The sequence below is a fragment of the Dendropsophus ebraccatus genome, chromosome 1 (assembly GCF_027789765.1).
Source record: "Dendropsophus ebraccatus isolate aDenEbr1 chromosome 1, aDenEbr1.pat, whole genome shotgun sequence".
Classification (NCBI taxonomy): domain Eukaryota; kingdom Metazoa; phylum Chordata; class Amphibia; order Anura; family Hylidae; genus Dendropsophus; species Dendropsophus ebraccatus.
In genome coordinates, this window is record NC_091454.1 from 150,629,264 (window position 1) to 150,655,706 (window position 26,443).

Genomic DNA, 26,443 nt, shown 5'->3' on the forward strand with positions numbered 1-26,443 from the left:
CGCAGTGATATCTCTGAGTACAGATAATTTAGTAGATGTCACCTGCAGTCCTATGTAACACCACAGATAACACAGTGATAGCTCTGAGTACAGATCATGTAGTAGATGTCCCCTGCAGTCCTATGTAACACCACAGATAACACAGTGATATCTCTGAGTACAGATAATGTAGATGCAGCACAAGCTGGAGCTCAACGCGGTAAAGATGCGGCCATAGGACATAGCTTGGGCCGCCAAGGCAGATGTCTGGAGGAGGGGACGCTGGTACTTGCTGTCATCTGATTAGGTAAGAGGCCCAATCAGATGACAGCATGTGCCAGCGGGCGCAGCGGGACAGATTAGCGCAGTTCTTCCCAACCTTTTCCACCTCGGGGCACCCCTACTAAATGATGTTCTACAAAATAAGAAAACCGTCATACAGTGACTCACCGGTGATGTCTTCTTTGATCTGAGGCGTCACTTTCCCTTTTCCTCTCCATCCGGCCCAGTCCTCCAAGATGATTCCTTCCAGATACGTTTCATCCCCTTAGAAACTGCGAGACAAACAATTTAGGCTCCGCACATTTCTAGCAACTTCCTTCCCTTCCTCCCTCCTGTCGGCTCCCATAGTAACTGCGCTGTGTGGTGTAATGTGCAGTAAAGTGAGTAGGAATGTGGGATGCCCCCTGTATGTAGGATTCCCTGCTGTGCCCCCATGAGCTAATAATGCCCCCAAAGGTGCCCTCAGGAGCTAATTATGCCCCCAGAGGTGCCCCCATGAACAAATAATGGCCCCAGAGGTGCCCTCATGAGCTAATAATGCCCCCAGAGGTGCCCCCATGGACTAATAATGCCCCCAGAGGTGCCCCATGAACTAATAATGCCCCCAGAGGTGCCCCCATCAACTAATAATGCCCCCAGAGGTGCCCCCATGAACTAATAATGCCCCCAGAGGTGCCCCCATGAACTCATAATGCCCCCAGAGTTGCCCCCTATGAACTAATAACGCCCCCAGAGGTGCCCCCATGAGCTAATAGTGCCCCCAGAGGTGCCCTCAAGAACTAATAATGCCCCCAGAGGTGCCCCCATACAATAATAATGCCCCCAGAGGTGCCCCCTAGAACTAATAATGCCCTCAGAGGTGCCCCCATATACTAATAATGCCCCCAGAGGTGCCCCTAAAAAAACAAACATCCTACTCACCTAATCCGCGCTGTGGCTGCAGGCAGCAGCTCTCCTCCTCCTCTTCGGGCTCCATCTTGCGAGCCGCAGGGACGGGACTTCCGGCAGACGTGATGACGTCACATCCTCACGCCTGCCGGAGAGGTCACGGCCCGGCCTCCCATAGGCTGCTGGTATGAAGTGCCGGCAGCCTATGGGAGAGAATACAGGAGGAGGACGCTGACAGGTCCTTCTCCTGTATTCTGATCGCTTTAATGTTCCGCCCGCTCACTGTGCGGGCGGAACATCAAAGCGATCTGTGCATCCCGAGAAGCTGCGGGCCGCAGCTTTTCGGGATGCTTAAAGTGACACTGTCACAAGTGTCAAGGGGGGCCGTGCGGGCCCCCCTAGTGTAGGGGCCCGGTCGCCATGGCGACCCCAGCGACCCCTATAGCTACGCCACTGGTCATACTACCATTACACCTTGTGCTCCATATAAAGGGGTAGTGATCACTTGTAGTGTAGTGATGTCTGAAGCATATAACTATACCTGAAAAGTGTTTGCAGTCCTGACTTCCTTGCATTCTATCTCTGTGTCCAGCTATCATTTTCAGGTCATGGGGTCAATGGTACCTTTCATATATCTAGTTGTGCTTCCAGGATGTAGAAAAATGCCTTTTTTCTCTGGTAAAATTAGTCAAAGAAGCAAACAGATATATAAAAGGTGTCATGTGTCTCCTTGAACTAACAGCTATCTAAAGGACCTTTTACACTAAGAAATTTCTTAGCCACAGGCAGCTGCAAACAAACACCGATCAGCGAGATTGGCACTTGTTTGAAGTACCTTTACATGGCACAAGAAATCGAACTGCAGAGTTGCACAATTGATCCTTGTATAGTTTGTTCAGCCTTGAAAACTGGAAACTGGAAAGTTTCCATTAGCCGTCATTCATCTCTTCTGTCCTCAGGCTGCCGGCTGTATCTTCAGTCTGTGGCCTAAAGATAGGCCTGAAGATACAGCAGTGGCCAAATATGCTAGAGCATTTGGATCTCAAGCAGTGCTAATGGTAAGTATGTACTGCTGCTTGTGATCTAGAAACTGACAGCACAGATATATACATATTTTTTCTATCAGTTTCCCTTTATTATTACTGGCCACACAATAACAATAGACAGAGGGATGTCGACGACGATAAATTTTGGAGCAGGTTCAAAAGATATGATCAGCCAAAGATTGGGGGTTTGCCAGCTCCTCGACTGATTGTCACTTTTACACAAGACGATTTTCGCCAACAGGAGCGTTTCTGGATTATATAAGGGCCCTTGACGGGAATGTGTCACCTAAATTTTCTTTTACTGATTAGAGTTGATAGATCATGCCATGTGGGGAAACAGTCCAGGAGAGGCATTTACAGCCTAAGTCATTTTCTGATGACACATTCCCTTTAACAGTGTCAGCAGTTTGGAGCATGAATTACAGCTTGCATATTCCCTTTAAGGCACAGCAGATTTAAACTGATAAAAATGAATAATTTCATCAGAAATAATAATTCATTAGGTGAAGTATAGAGCCTTCGGCTGTGTCCATGTTTCCCAGGCAGCCCTAAAGATGTACCAATCTTTTCCAGCCACTGTAAGTCGAATTCCGAGGGGTTTGGGGGACCTGAACTTACTGTAGTTTCACTTATCTCTAGTCTAAATGCAATAGAAAAATTGTAAATCTTCTGTTATTTAAATGGATACTTTATGTGGCAGATGCAATGCACTTGTCAAGGCAACAGTATGCCTGCAGTTTACAGGATTCCCTGTGTGTATAAGGTATATGTAGATCCAGCCAAAGCAGCATTCCTGTGTCACTTGACAATTTCAGTCTTCATGATAATGTAACCAGTGTGAATAGTAGTGTAATGTTTGTTCCTGTTTTTGACATTTTTGTATGCAATCTAAGGCTATGTTCACGCAACGTGTATTTTGTATTAATCATGGCCGTTGTTGCTGATTTGCAACAACGGACATGATTAATAAAGAACATACATTGCATAGGAGTCAGAGGAATCCTGGCCAGAGTGTATACACATAGGGGGACATTTATTAAGTCCGACGTTTTTTACGCCGGACTTATAAATGTCCCCTCATCTCCGGCGCTACGGAGATTTATGTAGAGGCGGACTGCCTCTACATAAATCCTGTGCGCGTCAGTGCGCACAGCCAAGAACCTACTCCACCTGAAAGGTGGAGTAGGTTTTCGGCGTTTTTTTGAGTAGAAAAAATGATAAATCGTGACGACTCTAAGTCCGCGCCCCCCGTTCCGCCCCCTCCACACCCCCTCCCCGGCCATTTGCAAATAAAATCTTTCGCATGTCGGCACTTTACGCCGAAAATCATCAGTACGCCGGATGATGCATGTCCCCCATAGTATACACATAGTATACACTCCAACCGGGATTCCAACCGGCCGCACGAAAAACTGACAATTCACACAATGGAGAGTGTGGCTCCGGCTGCGCCTGCATCCAAATTCGACATAAATGAAGTTCATCCGGCCGGTACTGCAATAGTGGCCGGGATGATCTTCACTGACCTCGGCCATTCTGTGACACAGCCGGGTTACAGAGCGGTCGGTGTCTTACGTAGTGTGAACCTGGCCTAAAGATGCCTTCCATTGATGTTTGTGTAGTCTCCCCCCCCCCCCCAAAACAAAAGAGCAGTGTTCCCCAATTCCAGTCCTCCAGGCCCACCAACAGGTCATGGTTTGAGGATATCCTATGTAAAGAACACCCATGGCAATACAAGATGCACTAACTAATTATATGTAAATACTAAGGAAATCGCCAAACATGACCTGTCAGTGTGCTTTGAGGACTGGAGTTGGAGAACACTGCTCTATCATATAGGATGTATTGATTTTGATATTTTAAGGGTTTTATTTTGTCTTGCATAATGTTAGTGCCATATTAATGTACCTTAAATAATATTATAGAGAAATATGAAGTCTCTGAATATGACAATATTGTGTAGCTGAAATCTTCTCTTGCTGGCAATCTGCTAGTATGTTTCTTTGTGGCTACTGGTTATAAGTGTCATTTCATTGTTTCATTGATGAAAACACTGTATTTCCTTAAATTCTTACTTATACTTCCTTAATACTTCCTTAAATTATTAAATTTCATATGCATATGGCGGTTTTAGGCAGTTTGACATAATCTGTATGAATCCGCAGTTAGTACTCCTATGGTTTCATGTGTTGTTGCATAATTCTTCAGTGAGGTATCATATACCCTGCAAGTAATTTGTCTAGGGTAGGGAAGACTTTCTCCTAAATGAATCTCAATATGACCATATGTAAAGTGAGGGTCATGATGGGTTACGTGACGTCCTTTCTCTTTCTTCATCCTCCATTTTCATCCACTGGTGGCTCTAATGTCTTTCCACACTCAACAAAGCCCTTAAAATTACTGGATGGCACTTAATATTTTGACAGTATTTGTAGCTAAAATCAGAAGTGGAACAGAAAGAGAAAGGCTATAATGCAAAGATGTGCACAGTTTTTATGTTTTCAACCTACTTGTGGTTTTCGATTGAAAAAATACTGAGCAAAATACTGTGTGTGAAAATAGCTGATTACTGTAAGATTGGGCCTATTATGTGTGTTTACAGATCTGCTAAAGGTACATGAGCATTTCTGCCTATGTGAACAAACTATCATAATGCTATAAATGTTGTGTGTGAAACCACCTTTCTGAAGGACACAGATTCCCAGCATTTGCACCCACACTTATCTATTTTTCTGTGCATAGGGGATACATTATTTTGACCTGGAATAGCCCTTTAAAGCAACTCTGTACCCACAATCTGCCCCCCCCCCCCCCCCCCCACAACCGATTGTACAGTCGGATAGGTGCTTTTAATCCAAGATCTGTTCTGGGGGCCATTCGGCAGGTGATGCAGTTATTATCCTAAAAAGCTACTTTTAAACTTGCAGCCCTGTGTCAATTTGAGCACCCGTGCCTTAGGCCTGCTCCGCCTCCTTGTCCCTCCTCTTCATCATTAGAAATGCCCCAGGGTAGGATTTTTCCTATTCATCACTTGTCTAAACACTGCACCTGTGCTGGATCATTAACGCACCTGTGCAGTGTTCAGAAAAGTGATTATTAGGAGGGATCCTGTCCAGGGGCATTTCTAATGATGAAGAGGGTGGGGAGGAGAGGCGGGGCACTTGTTCTCTAGGTCACGGTAATGTGACACAGGGCTGCAAGTTTAAAAGTACTTTTTCAGGACAATAACTGCATCACCTGCTGAACGGACCACAGGACAGATCTTGGATTAAAAGTGGCTATCTGACGGTTTGGGGGGGGGGGGGGGGAAGATTGTGGGTACATTGTCGCTTTAGGATATTTAGATGTAGTAGAAGTACAGCACGAAAAACTCTTTACTAATAAAACATTCATATTTAAATATTACTCAAGGTATATGAAACAAGTCAGAAAAGATCTTTCTTTGGAACTACTACGCATATAGGGAGTAGGTAAAGTAGCTTTAGGCTATGTCCACACAATGACTTCTTATGCACAAAACGGCTGTTATTTTACCATAACAACCGTCAATAATTCTCATGAAAATTATTTGTGTCCATTATTATCAAACAACGGCCATTATTTTGCTTAAAAAAGACGTTGTGTGAACAAAGCCATTAACTGTAACTGTATTGTCAGAACTGGATCCATATTTCCTTGTAGCCAGGGCAGCAGTGATCATCATTATGGATGCATTTGACCTGTAGTAGTAAGGTCCAACCAGATCAAGATACAAGAAATTATGCAAAAAGGTAATGCTACCGGCGACGTTTCGGTCGTGCTTCCGACCTTCCTCAGGCCAATGTAGCCATACTGTAAATCAAGTGTACTGCAAGAGAGATCTGGTTCATTTATTTAGATCTTGGTATCTGCTGTCCATTGCCCAGTCCCTAGTTTGATTTTGCTGTCCCTTATTGTACTGGCTATGAGCCCCCATCATCGTGTGTGGCACACTGGTCATTTTGTGTAGGCATAATTTGCTTCGGACCCTCACTGCATTGTAAATTAAGGTTATCTGCATTTCTTTGTACTTTTTATGGATATGAAATGACACAACATGAAAAATTGTTGTTCCACATGCCGTAGTGCTTCACAAAGCAATGTATTATTTAATCATAGAACAATCCCTTTAATTATCCTCTAGTGAGACTAATCCTAATGCCATTCTGTATTGGGGAGATTAAACTGCATACTTCACTTAAGAAATGACCTGAAAACATATGACAAAACGACATGAATAACATCATAAATTATAATAACTGCAAAGAAAAGTAGCAATAGCCAATATAACTAAACCAGAGTGAATAATAAATTCTAGAATTACACCAGCAATGGGTTCACACGGTTGCTTATCATGGAAATGAATTATAAAGTACATTATAATCTCCCATTCAGTTCTATTTTACAGTCAGCTGACAATCCTAAAACTTCAGTAAACTGGTTAAAATCTTAAGAATTATTAGCATTTTGATTGTTAAAACAACATACAGCTGCCTCTTTGTATGATTCCTTCTGTATGACTGCTTTAGTAAATCTAGTTGTTTGCAAATTAGACATGACCCCATGACCAGCTAGACACTGATGGTATGCTGGGCGGAGGAATGGCCTCATTGTACGCTGAATGAATAATGACACAGTGACTAGTCACACAGACAGGACAGATGGAACAGACAAATCTTTATTGATGGAAGACACAAGGATTGGATATTTTATCCGTACCCAAAGAAATTAACATTAAAAATTTTTTTAAAAAAACACTATGAAATATTACAGCAATGCTTGCCATCCAAACTGCGTAAATTAAGATATAATAAAGGTTTTCTTTTTTCACAAGGGTTTATTACATGAGAGCCATATTTTTATGACAAGTATGGGATCAGATCCCACAGAAAAACCTGTCCCCAATATATTTGTGAGGGTATGCAATAAAGCCACCTAGGGGTGCTGTAATAGAAGCCAAATGAGTGACGCTTGAGTATTTACTACAGTCCCATATATTTATTATATGAAGAATGATGCTTGTTTGTTAGGGACAGTCATCACACATTGGTTTTTGACCCTCACTTTGGGATGTAAATAGCTGGAAAATGGATGAAAAATAAAAAAGAAAATCAGACCCCAAAAATAAAAAAGAAAATAAGACCCCAAACCCCCAAAGAATGGAACTTAAGTGTCAGTGAAGATGGAGTATTATCGCGTTTGGCTGGTCTGAGAGGTAATATAATAGCACACTCTTAGGCCCCCGTTCACACTTAGGCTAGGTGCACACTGCGTTTTTTCAATCAGTTTTTTTTTCATCCGTCTTTTTGCAAAAACAGATGAAAAAAACAGATGCATTTGTGTGGATCCGTTTCGATCCGTTTTTCCATTGACTTCCATTGTAAAAAAAGAAAAAACGGATCGTTTTTTTTTAATGGACACAAAAGTAGTGTCAGCTACGTTTTTGTGTCCATAAAAAAAACCGGATCCGTTTTGATCGTTTTTTTTTTTTTTTTTTTTACAATGAAAGTCAATGGAAAAATGGATCAAAACGGATGCACACAAATGCATCCTTTTTTTTAATCCATTTTTTGCAAAAAAACAGATGAAAAAAATGGATTGCAAAAACGCAGTGTGAACCTAGCCTTAGTATGACACCGGCCGTTCTGTCACCCTGCCGTGTCACAGAACAACAGGCTTCAGTGAAGTTTATCTTGGCCGGAACTGCAGTACCAGCTAAGATAAACTTAATTTCTATTGAATTTGGATGCGGGCGCATCCCTGTATGCCCATATCCCAATTCACCATAGCACACTATGGAAAGTGCAACCAGAGCTGCACTCTCCAATGTGTGAACTCACAGTTCTGTGTGGCTGCTATTCACGACCGTTGTTGCAATTTGCAACAACGCCCGTGATTAATACAAAAGATACGTTGTGTGCACGTAGCCTAAGGTTATATTCACACTCAGTAAAATAAAAGCTAAATACGACCATAATTTTGAGTAAACCATTAAAGTTTGTAAACAGATGAAAAAAAGTCTGTATTTTGCAAAAGCAGGTGGTAATTAATGAGCATGTTCATTATTTAGACGCTCATAATCAATTACAAATGTTATTCTATTTGGTGTATGCATTGCTGGACAATTTCTTATCGACTTCAATGGAGCACATTATTGTACTAAAAATACAACTGTATTTTAAACTCAAAACTACAGACGTATTTTACCTTTATTTTACAGTGTGTGAACATGGCCTCAATTTGCAAGAAGTCAGACTGCTCAAGGGTCTAGCAAACACAGTCATTATGCTAGGTTGGTCTTACCAGTTCCTTTTTCTTCATACATTCCATTAAGACAATGAAGAGCTGGTGGGCCTGGTTCCGACTGTAGTTAAATGTTTTCTGAATGGTAACAAGAAGCTGATCACGAAGAGATTCACTGATTATCCTAAAAAATACATCACAAAATACAAAAATAGCCAAAGCAAGAATTATAGAGTCTGCACAGTGTTCTCAAGTAAATAAAACCAATTTTTTTAATTATCATTATTTTCTTAAGGAAAGTGATCGGGAGACAACTTTTTACACTTTAGATCTTTCTATATGTTTAGTGGTGAAAACATCTTGTCTGTATTTAAAGGGGATATCCAGAGCCTGCAAGGTCCTACCTTTTTTGCTCTCCAGCCGCTCCACTTCCCCCCTCTGCCCATTCGTACATGTAACTTTGAAAGATGAGAGGGGGGTTGGAGCATGTTGTGGAGGCTGCAGGCATTGCGTGCGGACAAAATCATGCCTGCATGCATTGTCCAATAGCTGCCCTATGTCGAAGCAACAATGTAACATCTGCAGCTATTGGTCACTGCCCGCAGCATGCTCTCTTCCCACCTCTAATCTGCAGAGGTTACTTGCACGGACAAGCAGATCGGGAAAGTGGAAAAGGCAGATGGGGTAAAGGTAGGACCTTTCCTGCCTTCTGGACATCCCCTTTAAGTGGTGGGATTAAACCATGGAGGACATTTTTCAAGATCAGTATTTCTTAAATCGATCTTGATGAAAGCAAATTTGTTTAAGATGGACCAAATTTATTAAGAGGTGCAAGCCTCTTAAATTTTGCTTATTATTCGAGTGTGCGTCAGACTGTGAAATTGACACCAGCTAAGAGAGGAGATTTCAGGTATAGAAATGACACTAATTTTAGATGTAAATTACAGGTATCCACTAAACTCTGCTCACTTTTTTCAAAAAAGTAAAAATTTACAAAGTTTTGCACAAAATCGTTCTTACGTAAAAAGTTTAAACTTCTGTACACCAAAAACTTTATAAGTCTACAAAGTACAGAACAGTACAAAATCATATTGTTTCCAATTGTCATTGCCCTTAGGTCCAAAACATCAACGAGTGTTTGGTAACTTTTCATATATTAGATTAAAATAATATTAGTGTATATATCTATGCTCCTGGCTAATCATATCTATATGGCTCTATTCATCCTACGGATGCTAAAGATGGGTCGGAATATTTTGATATAGAGTAGAAATAAAGTATAAGGTGGTATGCAGTTTTTATTCTCTGCCATTTACATAAATGATACTTAGGCTATGTTCACACAACGTCAAAAATAGAGAAAAGGCGGCCGATTTTAAAATTTAAAATAACATCAGTTTTTGCCAAGATTTAACTGACTGCAATGGCAATGCATTAAAGTCAATGGAAAGACGGACATCCAATGCGCACAATGTATTGAATAATGGACGTTTTTGCTGCTGAACATGATCATTATTTTCAGACATCTTTTGCAAACAGCGGACGTTTTTTTATTAGTTGTTCACACATTTTCTCTTTAGGCACCGTGTCACCGAAAATTTTTATTAAAGTATTGTATTGCCCCCCAAAAGTTATACAAATTACCAATATACACATATAAGAGGAAATGCGGTAAATGCTCTTTTCCCAGCACTTACTACTGCATCAAGGCTTCACTCCCAGAGCTGTGTAGGCTGTGGCTGCTGGAGAGGATGATGGCAGGGGGACACAGGGTGCTGGAGGGACACTGAGCATCTCTCTGCCATCATCCTCTCCAGCAGCCACAGCCCACACAGCTCTGGGAGTCGGGTCGTGACATGACCATGTTATCCAGGAAGTGAAGCCTTGATGCAGTAGTAAGTGCAGGGAAAAAAGCTCTTTATAAGCATTTCCCGTAATAAGTGTATATTGGTGATTTGTGTAAGTTTTGGGGGGCAATACAATACTTTACTAAAATTTTTTGCCAGACTTCTCCTTTAAGACACACCCAAAGGGCAATTAGTAACCCAAACTAGAATAATGTACAAACACCAGTCATTGCACTAAGGAGAGGCTAGAAAGCTAAATAACATCCTTTATTTTAGACTATAGCATAGAAAATGTTGTGTGAATCAGGGCCGTTTCTAGGGGCGGGCGAGCCGGGCCACCACACGGGGCGCCGACAGCTAGGGGGCACCCTGCAGCGTCTGGCCCTTGCACTCACCTCATCATCAGCGCCCCTCCCCCACACGGCGGCCGGACTCCACGGAGCTGTAAGCTGTGCGCACCACCATCGCTGCACACCTCCAGGACCAGTCCCCTAGTGGCTGCTTGGGAACAGCACGCTGGGGCAGAGACCGGGCACTTCCTGTGCAGGCAGCCTCTCTATGAGCTAGAAGAGGACGCAGGGACCAGAAGTGGAGCTATGAAGAGCAGGGTGATAGGTAATTATATGGCCATTTGTTTTGTTTTTTGCTTGCTTACAGAGGATGATCCTAGCTGCCGATATGTCCAGGTAAGCCCCGCCCCCAAAACGATAAGCTCCACCCCCATTGCCGACCTCCGGTGCCAGAGTTCACTGGCCTCCCAGCATCCTGTATGTCAGTATAATTTAGGTCACACATTTTCCAGCATCCAATATGTCAGTGTAATGGAGGTCACCCAGCTTTCCCATCATCCTGTTTGTCAGTGTAATGGAGGTCACCCAGCTTTCCCAGCATCCTGTTTGTCAGTGTAATGGAGGTCACCCAGCTTTCCCATCATAATGTTTGTCAGTGTAATGGAGGTCACACAGCTTTCCCGGCATCCTGTATGTCAGTGTAATGGAGGTCACACAGCTTTCCCGGCATCCTGTATGTCAGTGTAATGGAGGTCACACAGCTTTTCCAGCATCCTGTATGTAAGTATAATGGTGGTCACCCAGCTTTCCCAGCATCCTGTATGTCAGTATAATGGTGGTCACCCAGCTTCCCCAGCATCCTGTATGTCAGTGTAATGGAGGTCACCCAGCTCTCCCCTATTCCTGTATGGCAGTGTAATGAAGGTCACCCAGCTTTCCCAGCATCCTGTTTGTCAGTGTAATGGAGGTCACCCAGCTTTCCCATCATCCTGTTTGTCAGTGTAATGGAGGTCACCCAGCTTTCCCAGCATCCTGTTTGTCAGTGTAATGGAGGTCACCCAGCTTTCCCATCATAATGTTTGTCAGTGTAATGGAGGTCACACAGCTTTCCCGGCATCCTGTATGTCAGTGTAATGGAGGTCACACAGCTTTCCCAGCATCCTGTATGTAAGTATAATGGTGGTCACCCAGCTTTCCCAGCATCCTGTATGTCAGTATAATGGTGGTCACCCAGCTTTCCCAGCATCCTGTATGTCAGTGTAATGGAGGTCACCCAGCTTTCCCAGCATCCTGTATGTCACTATAGTGGAGGTCACACAGCTTTCCCAGCATCCTGTATGTCAGTATAGTAGAGGTCACACAGCTTTCCCAACATCTTGTACTTAGTATTATGTGGTAGAGGTGTACTGCACATGGGCCTGTACTAAACAATGGAGGGAGTTCTGTACTGCACATAGGTGGGCAATACAACAGAGATGCCTACACTCCACACAGGGGGCTATACTATAGAGGCTGCATAGAGGGGGCTATACTACAGGAGACATTATTACTATATGGAGGGCACAACAAGAATTACTACAGTTTGGGACCTTATGGGTGGGAAAAGGGAAGGAAGTTGCTGGAAATGTGCCTGAGATGTCTGTCTTGCAGGGTCTGAATAGATGAATTGTAGCTGGAAGAAATCATCATGGAGGCCTCGGCCGGATGGAGAGGAAAATGAAAGTGACGCCTCAGATTAAAGAAGACGTCACCTGTGAGTCACTGAATGATGTTTTTGTACTCAGTAAAACATTATTTAGTAGGCCTAAATGCCCTATGCCACAACATACACACTGATTCCTCCTAGTAACCTGAATCTTGAGGGGGGAGCTTTTATCAAGATTCGCCCTGTGGCCAAAATGCCCTAGAAACGGCCCTGGTGTGAACATAGCCTTAGGTTGCGTTTACACACACAGATAACTGACTGATTTATTTGACAAACTTTTTAAGCCAAACCCAGGAATGGATTTGAAAAGAGGAGAAATCCCAGTCTTTTCCTGTTCTCTGTTTAAAGTCTGTTTGTGGTTTTGGCTTCAAAAGTTTGTCAGATAAATTGGTCATTTATCTGTGTGTGTAAAAACAGCCTAAGATTGGAGGTAGAAGTCTTTTCTCACTATTTAAAAGGATCATAGAAGAACTCTACATACAAAATGAAAGCATACCCTGCTTCCTCTGAGTATTTGTGGGCAAAAGACAGTATGTCAGAGGCTCGGCCACTTCCATCACAGACAACTACAGGGATAGGTGGCTCTTCACGCAGGCATTCGAGGACAATGGAGATAACATTAGGACCTCCTTCCACAATGAGGGCTACCACTGGCACACCTTGTCCTAGTCCTAAAACATAAGCAAAAGAGAAAACATAAATTCAACTGTTAACTGAAATTGGATAGCAATATACACCACAAAATATCATGTTTATATGACTTCATGCATAGCATACAATATGTACGTAGTGGTCACACTGGTGCAAGAGATGACAGCTGAGCATCCCTTTGCTGTCCCTGCCTCCTGTTTATTCCCAGGCATAGGATGACAAAGGGAAACCCATGTGTCACATTATCTTACCCTGGAAATGTAATGTCAATAGGAAGTTATATGGTATTTTCATATAAAATGCATTATTAATAATAATAATAATAATAATAATAATAATAATAATAATAATAATAATAATTTTATTTATATAGCGCCAACAGATCAGGCAGCTCTTTACAATTCTGGGAGTACTTACATAGGCAAATATCAGACATTACAGACATATACATATAATTATCAAAATGCTTGTGCATATAATAGTTTTTTCTCTTCATAGCGCTTATTATGTGCATATAACCAAAAGGCGCAAACCTAACATAACAGTTCATTTCTAAACAAATCTTGATGACTAAGAGAAGGAACCCTTTAATGTTCAGGTACCAAACCTTTTTTTTTAATCTTATGTCAATATACCAACTTATGCTTCTTTAAGGTAAAGGGGCACACACAATTGGATAGTGCGCTCACCTGGGGACCTGGAAATCGGCCCATATTCCCCGGATGGCCCTGAAGAGCTGCACATCAGTCGGTGTGGACCAGTGCCACTTGCCATCCAGCAGCTTAGTGATCAGATGTGGGCGGTTTGGATAACCATGTGCCCCCCTGTAGCCTTGGGCCCCAGGCGGAAACCCAAACAGCCCACATTATGATATGCCCATGATGATGGATAAGACGCCGTGGGGGAGATTTATCCAACTGGTGTAAAGTAGAATTGTCTTAGTTGCCCCTAGCAATTTTTCATTTTTCAAAAAATCTGTCAGGAATGAAAAGTGGAATCTGATTGGTTGCTAGAGGCAACTGAGCCAATTCTACTTTAGGGTGCCTTCACACCTACCGGATCCACAGCGGATCTCACTTCTGCGAATTTGGAGCGAGATCCACTGCGGATCCGGTACCATTCACCCTAATGATAGCACTTACCCGCAGCGGGATTGACATCACACTGTGAGTATGAGCTTTAACCCCCTGATGCCTGCAGCCCCGCCGCATCCCCGCCTCTTGCAGCTCCACCGCTGCCCCCATCAGCCCCGGCGCCAGCATCCCCAATCGCCGCCCGCACGCATCCTCGATCATCCCTGCAGCCCGCACGCATTCCCCAATCGCCGCCTGCAGCCCCCCGCATCATCCCCGCAGCCCGCCGGCCGCCGCCGAGAGCATACATTACCTGCTCCTCGGCGCAGCTGCTGGGATGATGCGGGCGGGCTGCGGGGATGATCGGGGATGCGTGCGGGCTGCAGGGATGATGGGGGATGCTGGCAGTCGGCGATCAGGGATGCTGGCTGCGGGGATGGTCGGGCATGCAGGCGCGCGGCGATTGGGGATGCGGGCGCCGGGGCTGATGGGGGCAGCGGCGGAGCTGCAGGAGGCGGTGAAGCGGCGGGTCTGCGGGCGCCAGGGGGTTAAAGCTCATACTCACAGCGGGATGTCAATCCCGCTGCGGGTATGTGCTATCATTAGGGTGAATGGTACCAGATCCGCAGTGGATCTCGCTCAGAAATTCGCAGAAGTGAGATGCGCTGTGGATCCGGTAGGTGTGAAGGCACCCTTAATTCTCCACCCATGTGTCTCCTTGACCTAACAGCTACCTAACAGTGTCAGCAGTTTGGAATGTGAATTACGGCTGACAGATTTCCTTTACGGTTTATACATTATCTGCAATACAAATGAAGTTATTTCTTACATGCTAGTTCATAAGGTTGAAACGGTCATTATTGGTAGTATAAAATATTTTTGTAAGAGCGTAGTTGTGGAAACACACATTACACAAAGAACAAATGAAGTGTGATGGTTAAATAGGCACACTTACTTGTATTGATTTTCTGAAGTGATATGTGCTTTTCTAACTGCCGTCTTAATTTGACTTCTGCTCCATATTTTCCAAGTGTTCCATTATCCGCTAATATGAAGTGTGTATGAGTGTTGTTCAGAACAGATAGTTTACTTAGAGGGTTAGACATTGTTTGATAAGGTTTTGTTACCTGGCGATAAAAGGAAAGTGATTGACAATTATTATGGTATTATGTGTAGCAATGGCTGACATAGCTAATGTAATAGTCACATAATTGAAAAAAAGAACATTTATTTAAGCTATGGTTCAAAATTTACATACACATACATTAGAAAACACAGTATATATATATCTATATATATATATATATATATATATATATATATATATATATATATATATAAAGCTGGCACACCAAAATGACTGATAGAGTGGTACCTTGGTTTAAAAGTAACTTGGTTTAAGAGCTCACAGTTTTTCAAAATTGTGACTTGGTTTAAGAGCATTGCTTTGGTTTAAGAGCTCCCTGAACTGGGTTGGAGGGGGAATGGGGGAGGGGCATCGTCTGCATAGCGGGGTCTACAGCACTGTAATCTGATCCAGGAAGTCTCCCTCACCTTCAAAATCATTGCAGGTCCACTTTAGGCTGGGGCTTACATCAGGGGACAGGACTGTGGAGGTAATCTCTTCATAGCTGTAACCCCTCTCTCCCCGGACAGAGAGCGCTGCATGTATGTGCCCACATCTGCTCTGCTCATTTCTTCATGCTCCCTGCAGTCTCTGTCAGTCCTTGTGTTTCCCATCCTCTCCATTACTGTACAGTAACTTATAATATCACATATTCTGCTGTTTCTGAATGTTTGTTTCATTAGTTTTACATGTTATTCAGAATACTAAATCATTATTTTTGGGGTGTGGAACCAATTGTCTACATTTCAGTGATTTTCTTATGGGAAAATTTGCTTTGATTTAAGAGTGATTTGGATTACAAGCGCGGTCCCGAAACGAATTATGCTCATAATCCAAGGTACCACTGTAATTTATTATATGTCATGATTAAATTCAAAATTAACATACACAAAAAACCTACAAAGATTGTGTTCACACTACGTTTTTTACATACGTTTTATACAAAAAAATAATGGAAGTCAATGGAAAAACTGACCAAAATGGATGCACACAAATGCATCAGTTTTTTGTAAAAACAGATGTAAAAACGAATGGAAAAAACATGGTTTGAACCTAGCTTAAATCTACATTACCGCATTTTACCATATAGGAAATATTTCACAGCTGTTGAAAAAATCATTTCATAGAATACTATCAAATTATTACAACAAATTATTCAACTACTACCATATTTATATATCTTACATCTTTTCCTATAAGGTCCTCCTTGTTTTCCACAATACCCCAAGGAGCAATTCCTATGGCACATATTCTTCCTCTGGACTTGGAAGAGTGGTCTTTCAAGGCATCACCCACATGACGAATCACACCTGCAACAGGTTATGCATTAATATCACTGGATTACAAAGAATAATGCTACGTTTACACAAAACTATAATTTGCCCGATCGTACCATTAACAATGTCGGAGTAACGATTTTTTTTTTCATAACGATCAGCATTTAGACGGTACGCTATATCGTATGGAAAATTTGTTTTGCGATCGTTGGTTAAATCAGCGAACAACTGTTCACACGGAACGATCTGCGAATTTTTTGCGAACGATCAACGACAACTTGAGAATAGATGAAAGATCAAAATGAACGATTTCTCGCTCGTCAATTGATCGTTCGCTGCATTTACACGTACGATTATGGTTCAAATTCGATCGTTATCGTGCGAATTCGCATGATAATCGTTCCGTGTAAACGCAGCATTAAGGACATCATTCAATTCAAAAGTCTTTTTTTTTTTTAACTGTACAGAAGCCCATATGTGTCTGATATTTTACAGAAGCCCATATCTGCCAATATCTGATGATGATGTAGTTGCCCCAGATGGAATGAAACAAGAGTTTGCAATCTATTGCTTCTTATACATGTTGGATTCCACACCACATGATATATTCCTGATGTTAAATTAACCTTACTTCATACTGTACTTGGACATAACTATTATTCTTTAGGGAAAGAAATGGTTTTATCATTATCCATATTCCTGATGAAGGGGGGTGAACCCTCAAATGTGTTATTGTGTTATATGTAGAGATGAGCAAACTGGGTTTGGGTTCGAGTCCATCCGAACCCAAACTTTCGGCATTTGATTAGCTGGGACTGCTAAAGTTGGATAAAGCTCTAAGGTTGTCTGAAAAACATGGATACAGCCAATGACTATGATTTCCACATAGCCTTAGGGCTTTATCCAACTTCAGTAGCCACCGCTAATCGCTCATCTCTAGTTATATGCCATTTTATTTGCTAAACAAAGAGCCAACTTGGAGCCAACATTGTTTGGAGTCCTTTTTATATATATATATATATATATATATATAAAGAGAACACCCTCCAAACAAGTACTGAAGTGAACAGAATACTGGCAGAAAAGAGGAGTTAAATATTTTGTTACGCTCACGTTAAGTTATTCAACTATTCATCTAAGCTCCACATTCAATGCTATGAAACTTTCTTACAGAATGTACACAAATTATTATCTGTTTAAAGAATCCATGCTGCTTTTATATTGGCAAATTGCGATGTAAAAAGCCATAGGCAGATAGAGAGGCCTCACCTGTACTGACACCCCCAGTGAATATCCAGGCCCCAGTGGTCATGGCAGCTTTGATTAACCCTTTCCCAAAGACTTGCTTTAGTTTAGGCTGCATCTCAAAGTTCTGGAGTCCACCATGTACAGAGATTAAAAGCTTAGGGAGTTCTAGCTGCCACTCTTTTACCATAAGGTGAAGTAGAGAGTCAGGCTTTGTATCATAAGATACCCGAATGTACTAAAAGAAGATTACCAGAAAAGACATGATTAGAGTAAAAGTATAGTGCATATCTTTCAGTTCATAACAAAATATAGTAATGATAACATGATTTAAGAATCGCTTGGCCTTCACAGGTAGCCCCAATACACATAGCCTACACAAAGCCAATTGTTCAGCCTGCATAGCTTATACATTCTTAAAGTAAAGCTTTATCTTAGCCATTCCCAATTTAGAATTCTCAGATTTTTCTTTATATGTAAGCATGTGCCTAAATGTTCTCCAAAGTGCAGGATACTTAATCTGCTAATACCAGCTTCGTATTGCCGAACCATCTACTCTGCTGGTCCACATCAGGACATATCTGTTCTATTTACTGTGACAGGGTTCAGGTTTTACATGAATGCACCTATTGTGTAAGATTTAGCGGGATTCAGAATTGTGACCCCTTGGTGGGAAATTGTGACCTGAGCCTTAATCTTTGCAGCTCTGCCTGGGTAAGATGAGAGTTCACAAGTACTGTACGTAACAACAAGATCATACAGAGGCCAGAAATAGAAGCTTCAGCAGATTATATACTAATGAGTATGATACAGAAATCTTAGGTTAGATAATCCCTTGTGTAATACTGAGTTGTATAATGTACTACATGGAAAAAAAAGAAGGAAAAATGAGCTGAAATGTATGAAAAAGTTGTCTACTTGTCAATAACAACTAATCAATTTTCCAGTTCCATGAACCAAACCAAGCCGAACATGAAGTAACACGAGCGGCATTAATATATGTTTATACATATATATATATATATATATATATATATATATATATATATATGTTATACAGTATCAAGGTATCAAAATACCTTATAAGTTATTTACTGACCTCAGCATATTTACACTATGGGGCGCCCTGTGCTTTTATGGCATCAATTATAATTCAGTGGAGCCTCTACAAAACACCACCCCCGTATCCAGACCAGATATCATATGGCGGATGTTTAGCCCACCATCCATTATACATTGTCATCATTTTCTTTGAGATAGCTCCAGTGGATTCCATTTTGGAGGCATTTTTTTTACATTAACCTGGGGAATTACTAGTTCTCTGATAGGCTATGTTCACCACTGTCAATTGGATGGCCGTTATTTAATGACAAATAACACCCGTTATTACATGACGATGGTTGTTATTATACTTATAACAGCCGTAGTCATATAATAATGGTCGTTATTTGACATTAAATGACGGCTGTTCAATAAAACCGGATGTCATTTTGTTAGTGTGTGAACATAGCCATGCACTGTTTATTATGTGTCCTAGTTGTGTAGCTGTAGTTTCTTCATTTAACATGAATTCTCTAATAAATTCCCCCATCGTTACTTACCATGGCTTTATTTGAATGTCCTCCTCCCTGAAACTCCAGTATTCCAAATGCATCTGTGGGATTAAGCTGTGTGTGTTTACCTATAGACCATTTTTCAGGCACAGCTTCCAGTTGTTTGTTGTCTTCTCCAATCTTGTTGGCTATTGCATTCTGAGGAGCTGGGACATGCTGAGTAATGAGCTGGCCGCAGCAACATCTGAAAAGAGCACAACACCAGTATATGACAGATCGGTCTGCTGTTTCCATTATATACAAGGCTATGTTCCCACTACCATGACCACTATTTGTGGCCGGCATTATCAATAGATGGCTGTCATTTCCCACTAAAATCTGGTAGTGGGAGCATAGCATAATACTGCATTTCTTCCATGTATTAAGGCATAGTAGACTGACTGAAAATATAAAACTACAAATAAAATGAAGTAATAGCAAGCACATTGGTATACATTAGTCATAATAGGACACAGATAAAGTGGCGGGCACCTGTTGCTGTCTTTGCTGTTGGCAACAATGTAGATGCATTCTCTTTTGAAAAAGGTCTTTTCTATCCAAGCCTTTTGACCCTGTCAAAAAGAAAACATAATACGGTAAGTAGACCTAACTTTTGCCCCCTGTTTTGGGAACCAATTACTTATTAGATGTGATAGACAATGAGAATAGCTTAAATTTATACTCAACAAGCAGCATTTTACAGATGAATTGGAACCAACCCCATTGTTGGTCATAATTGTATTTTAAGCTCTGTGTAGAGTATTTCTGTTATGAATCTAGATAATTACTCCATGAAACCTTACCATACTAGCTATAGAATAAAGGGACTGTCTCTGGAAAATCAAGCTATGATATTTACCTGCAGACAGTCATGGAAATCTTTAAAGGAACTGTCTGGCCAAAACTGATGCACTGTGTTATGCCTAGTACAAGGTGTGATGGTACATGATACATAATTCCCTCTCCTTAGATCCCCTTGTGTCTCCCCCCCCCACTCAGTTCCTGCACTAGGAGTAACCCAGTACAGTTCACTTTTTGCTAGAGCATGTATAAAAATAAACATAAACCAAAAATTGTAGGCAGAAAAAGACCAAATTGTCAGTGTAGTCAACCCCTATATTATTTCCTTTTTTGTATCTTAGGAGAGAATAAGTGCAACATTAAATAAAAAGATTATTCATCACTAATAAATTGTCACACTTTGGAGACCTCTGCCCTAGGATACACGCCATTCTATGCTCTCAGATTTTTTTTTCTCATGCTTACATAATTAGAAGAAAGAGGTAGCGGTAGGAAGAGAAGTAAAAGGGAGTTATATTTGTAATAGTGAGATGTGCTATTGACTATTGAGACTCTTCCCACCATCAGAAGGCCAAGAAAATTTTCCAACACGGCCACTTATGTGAAATTTATAGGGGTTTCACACATTGTGTGTATTGGGGTAAATGCTGTCCTAGAAGGAGAAACTGTCTTTGTTGTCTATGGTCACCAACCACAACGCAGCTCACATTTCATATAGTTCAAGAGAAATGATAAATTCTAGATATGAGCTCAACTCAAGCATGGACAGCCATAGGCAAGCATGCTTGAGTTGAGCTCATATCTAGATATATGTTTTCCCAGACTCCCTAGCTAACTTCTTCAGCCACCGGTAATCAAATGCCAAACTATTGGACTTGAGGATGCTGGAGTTGTGGTTATCTCTAATAAATACAAAATAGAACTTATATTTTCTGGATCTATGTCTGGGTCTGGTATAAAGGAAGAAATCTACTTCCTTTTTTAAATCTAGTCCTAGTAAATCTAGTCATGTAAAACTACCCAACCTCCAATTGACAGCTGAACCTTATCCCTCCAATTTCAATGATTTAGTACACTTAATTTTAAGACATGAAAAATCCTAAGAAAGAATGTATAAAATTAGAATTGAGCGGTATTTAGTATTAAAAGTCTACTAGTCTTATGACACCAATCCAACACAGTGTCAATTACAAAAGACTGTCCATGGCTACGTTCTCACTTCAGGAACATATCGGTGACATAGTTCACGATCATTATTAGCGGCTGTCTATTTAATGAGAGGGCTGTGTTTGCCCCATATGTTGCTGAAGCGGGAACATAGTGCAAAGGTGTAACAGCAATTATCAAAGATCAAAAAGTAAAGGAAGATTGTTAAAGGAACTGAAGATTTTTCTAAAGATAGCAACACTCTTTTTTATAGGTTGTGTCTGGTACTGGTACTTAGTAGAGTATATGGGACCGAGCTGACAAGATTGATGTTGTTTCTGGCGTTCCTTTTCACAAATCTACTTAACCTCTTGCCTACCACTCAATGACTATATACATTATAGTGGTGAGGTAACTGCCTAGGAGTTCCCATGGCAGCTGGGGGTTTAACCCTAAAGCCTCTAGATCTGCCATGGCCATATTTAAGTCCTGCAGTGGGACTAAAAAAATAAAAGTTAATACAATTTATCTAATAAAAGTATTTAACAACGTAACCATTTCTTTTATAGGAAGTGATTTTATTTAGTAAATGTATAAAAAAATAAAATATAAAATAATGCAATCATACCAACCTACACGATCCCCAAAAATTATGCAAATTAAGCAAAAACAAGCCCCCTTTAGATACAGTAACAGAAAAATAAATAATAAAAAAGGCAATATGATATTGATGTTTGGTATTACCATAAGCTATAGAATATAACATTTATCTATCAGTTTTATGCAACTCAAAATGGTGCAATTGAAAGTCAAAACTCATCTGGCAAAAAAAAAGCCCTTGTACAGCTATGTTGATGGAGAAATAAAAGGTTCAGCAATACAAAAAAAAAACAAGGAAAAAATTTCATCTTCTGAAAAACTTCCAGAAATGAAGTAGTAAATTTCACATAATTTTATATTTATGGCAATGATTAGATACAACAAATAGAAATTTACATTTACAATCACATTATCATTCTTGAAAAATAAAAACATAAAATTGTAACATTTAATAAGAAATTAGAATAATAAATATATTTGCAACAATGCAAGTGAATAAGAATTATATTAAATATCCTTCCATGAATGCCTTCCTTGGAAAACACAAACAAACTGGTGAACCAGGCAGAATGGGGCCTAACTTTGCTGGACTTGGTTAGATTTACTCAACAATAACCTATTTTTTTCAACACAATTGCCACATTAAAGAAATACATAAATCTTAGTGTTCCAAGTACTAGAAACATGCTTAGCCTTTGAAGTTTCATGGCTCTTGACTATTTAATCTTCTTACTGACAGCTCGATTATAATTCCAGTTCACTTACTTCCACAGACACGCGTTCAGAAAAAATGTACATAGTGTACAAGTAAATTTTCTAGAATTTAGAAATTTTTAAAAGCTGATATAGTTATAATAATCACAGTTTTCCAAAAAGTCGTTTTTGTAAAAAAAATGGGTTAAGAAATCTAAAATTGCTAAAACGCATAAAAATCTCCTAGGATTATCACAGATTAACTCTAGTGGTCAGACCAATCGCACAGAAACCTATTTTGCCTATAGAGAAAAACAGCTATTATCAGTTAGATCAAGTCTTAAGCAAATGTTCTGTTATTTCCCCAGTGATCCCATCTATTTCAACTAATCTCATTGGTCCATGAGAGATTCCTGTCTTAGTGTATGGTAAGGTTTACTGTATATTATCAGGCTAGAACTCCCACAGTCATCCACGCAACATCCCATAGGTTTCTTATGCCTTATATTAGACCTCTATAAGGTATTTAGAGCATTTTTAATTGTGACATATACATGTGATATAGTTTACCTATTGTAGCATTTTTCTTCAATTCATATATAATTCTTTTTGAAATAATTTAATATTCATTAGTGAAATGTAATGTCTAAAGGTAATTATATATATATATATATATATATATATATATATATATATATATACACTAAATATTATAAATGTCTAATAAAAGACTTTTTATAGTGCTGAATTTGTATATATGTAGAGTGTTCTGTTTAGAACAAGACCATATGTACAATAGATTAACAAAGGGTTGATGGAAATTTTCTTCAGAATATACTTACCCCTTGTCAATAGACTGGGTTGACCTCTACTATGATAAGGTGGTTATAGTCCCGAGGATTAGATAGATGGCTGATGTTTACCTTAACCAAATTTCCAGGATAAAACAGCTTAGTATAAGGTCTCTTCACATTTAGAAGAGAGCCTGGGTATGAAATTCTTTAGACCACGAGCTAATGAAAGGCAATACTGTTTACTAATCCTATAGAAAAGTGCAATCATATGATGTGATTTTATGGGGCATGAGCTTTCATGTGACTGTCTGAAGGAAAGACTGAATGGCACATTGTAAGGAGAACATGGGACATGTCAGTAACTGCTTAGCCCAGTAGGGGAGCAGTAAGCCATTACTTGATATAATGAATTTCTAGGTACATATCTTTACATATGCATATAATACACAGGTCAAAACCCTAGAACAATCAAGCACTATTCCTACAAAAAGCAAAGTCTCCTAGTCACTTATACAGTACTCATACATACCTGGTCTGTAGTGTTTTAGAGTATGTAACTGCAGAAACTACTTGTATTTGACCTGCTGTCATATGATGTTACTGCCTAGAAGAAATGGCTCTTGCATCATCATACCCAAACATTAAGAACATTGTGACATTCTGCACTTCACTTATTCTGTATTAGTGATTTAAGAAACAAGTAAAATAAACAGAATATTGAAACCATCAAAAAATTTTATCATTTTTTTCTAAAAAAAAAATAAAAATCTGCAAATTATAATACAATGTACACATACATTAATATTAGTGCTAAACAAGATGTGAAGGCTTTAACAATGGTGATTGTTGCTTATAATACATTTCATCCAAAGACTTGTGACATAAGTAGAATGAGCATTTTTTTTATTATTTGTATTAAAAATAAAAGCTATTGCCTCTGAATTTAGCACTATCCTCTTTTGTAGAAATTTTGACCATGTTCAAAAAATATTTACATCTGTTATTTCTATGGCACCGAGTCATTCTGCAGTCAGGTGAACCTGGTTTAGATAAACTCTTGTTCTGTTCCTTCTATTATATTTTAATCAGGAATCAGTAGTTTTATATATCACACAAGTTGCAAAAAACATAAAAATAGTTAAACCCACACATTTGAGTTTGCATAAAGATGTATGTTCTAAAATATAATATTCTTGAGAAAGTAAAAGCATTAGTAAATGTCTGCATCGAAAGCTTCAGAAAGTTAACCCAGTGATTTTAGGAGACAGTTAATGTGGCCCCAAGGGTCTGCTCCTATCTTCCTACCTCAAGAGTCCTGGAAGGACAGGCTGCTGCGTCTTGCTTCGCTGGTTGCCTTCTGGAAGTTGATGTGAAACCCTGATGAGAAGGGGTGCCAACACTTTAAGAAGAGAATCTCATATGATAAGCATGTGAGCAGCCTCTTTGTCCAAGCCAATCTCATGACTGCCTTTGAAGGTAATCCTTTACCAGTCCCATGATCCATCTCCCTGCCCAGAGGGTATTTTCATCTCATGGTGGAACAAGGCACAACAAATCTACTTTGATAATGCCCAAATCTCCAATTTGTTAAAACTTCTGTGTGACTATAGTAACTGGAAAAATGCCTACTTTGCAGAAGGAACTCTGAAACTTCTAATCTGAAACTTTGCTCCCCCTGCGTAAAAATTTCAACTTTATTTGCATAATTGAGACAATTGGACATAATAGGCCCTTTCAGGGGTCCTCATTAATCTACCCATTCTTTTAGCATTGAGAAAGGAGGTCACCCTGCATTAATTACAGCTAATCCTTTCTAAAAACTAATTTGAAACTTCAGCGAGATTTCTGCATGAAATACTGAAATTGTCCACAATCCTCCATTCAAAACCCAAGACTGTCCACTTCAGGCATGTCTACAGCTTTTAGTGACATGCTGCTCTATACTGTAGGGTAAACCTGAGAATTCTTGTAAATGAATAAAGAAAATCTTAAACAGTATTATTATAAAATTTGCTATATGTAATAAAGGTGAATAAATATATTGTTTGTGTAGTGCATACACACACCCCGAGTAGCCATAACATTAAAACTGCTGGCTGGTGAAGTGAATTAATATTTGTCTTGTGATAAAGGAATGGAATAGATTACTAGGCAAGTGAACAGTCGGTTCTTTAAAATGGACTGAAAAAACGGGGCGACTTTGACAAGGGAATGAGTGGGGTGGCTAGACCACCAATTCAGAAATGCATAAAAAGTAGTTGTAATGCTGTTTAGAAATGCCAATTACTAGTGCTGGAACCATAGCTTTTTAAAAGGGGTACCATGTTTGTAGAACAAATATAAAAAAAAATATATAGAACTATATATATATATATATATATATATATATATATATATTTGAACAGTCTGAATATGGCTTAGTTTATAACAACTGACCCATACAAGCAGATGTGACTGTGGTAGACATATTACATTATACCTACAAAATAGGAAATGACTGATATGAAAAGCCAACATGCCAGTTTTCTGCGGTCGCTATTCATTGAATAGTGGCCGCACAGGCCTGTCAGTTCACACAATGGAGCTTGCGGCTCCGGCCACATGCTCCATTGTGTGCAGAGGTGATTTGGGATGCGGGCGCACAAAATTGCAGTACAGGCCGGGATGATCTTCAGTACCACCGGCCGCTCTGTGACCTGGCTGGGTCAAAGAACAGTTGGTGTTATACAATGTGTGAACATGGCCCAGGAATGTATATGCCATGAGATTCTCCCACTGCAAATATCTAACATGCCTTTAGACTTTCGGCATATAGTTGGGGCTGTTACTTTTTTACACACACACATACACACACACACACTTCACTGTGTCATCTAATACATACTAGGTCGGATAGATTAATGTGTATGACCTTAAATGAATTTCCACACAAAACATGAATGATCACTTTTCGCTGAAATAAATTTGAGATGCCAAAAACACTGATCATGCTTATTTGCCTGATTCCTCCTATTAAGTTCACAGGAGCGAGAACATGCTTCCTCCGCTTTGTTGAGGGATCAAGGACTCTACATACTCTGTCTTATAAGGTCTCAAATGCCATACAAGCATATCACTTTTTATTGCTATGTCTAACCATATTAGATA

General features: G+C 40.1%; 1 protein-coding gene across 1 annotated transcript in view; it reads right to left on the reverse strand.

Moving 5' to 3' along the window:
- TRPM1 (transient receptor potential cation channel subfamily M member 1) overlaps positions 1–26,443 on the reverse strand; it is a 108,753-nt gene that overhangs the window by 39,784 nt on the left and 42,526 nt on the right. The window contains exons 2-8 of the mRNA XM_069981942.1: positions 19,755–19,834; positions 19,272–19,467; positions 17,695–17,908; positions 16,334–16,458; positions 14,978–15,149; positions 12,795–12,969; positions 8,517–8,640 (exon numbers count right to left, since the gene is read on the reverse strand). Of these exons, the coding sequence (XP_069838043.1) occupies positions 8,517–8,640; positions 12,795–12,969; positions 14,978–15,149; positions 16,334–16,458; positions 17,695–17,908; positions 19,272–19,467; positions 19,755–19,834 (1,086 nt within the window). The remainder of the gene's footprint in view (positions 1–8,516; positions 8,641–12,794; positions 12,970–14,977; positions 15,150–16,333; positions 16,459–17,694; positions 17,909–19,271; positions 19,468–19,754; positions 19,835–26,443) is intronic.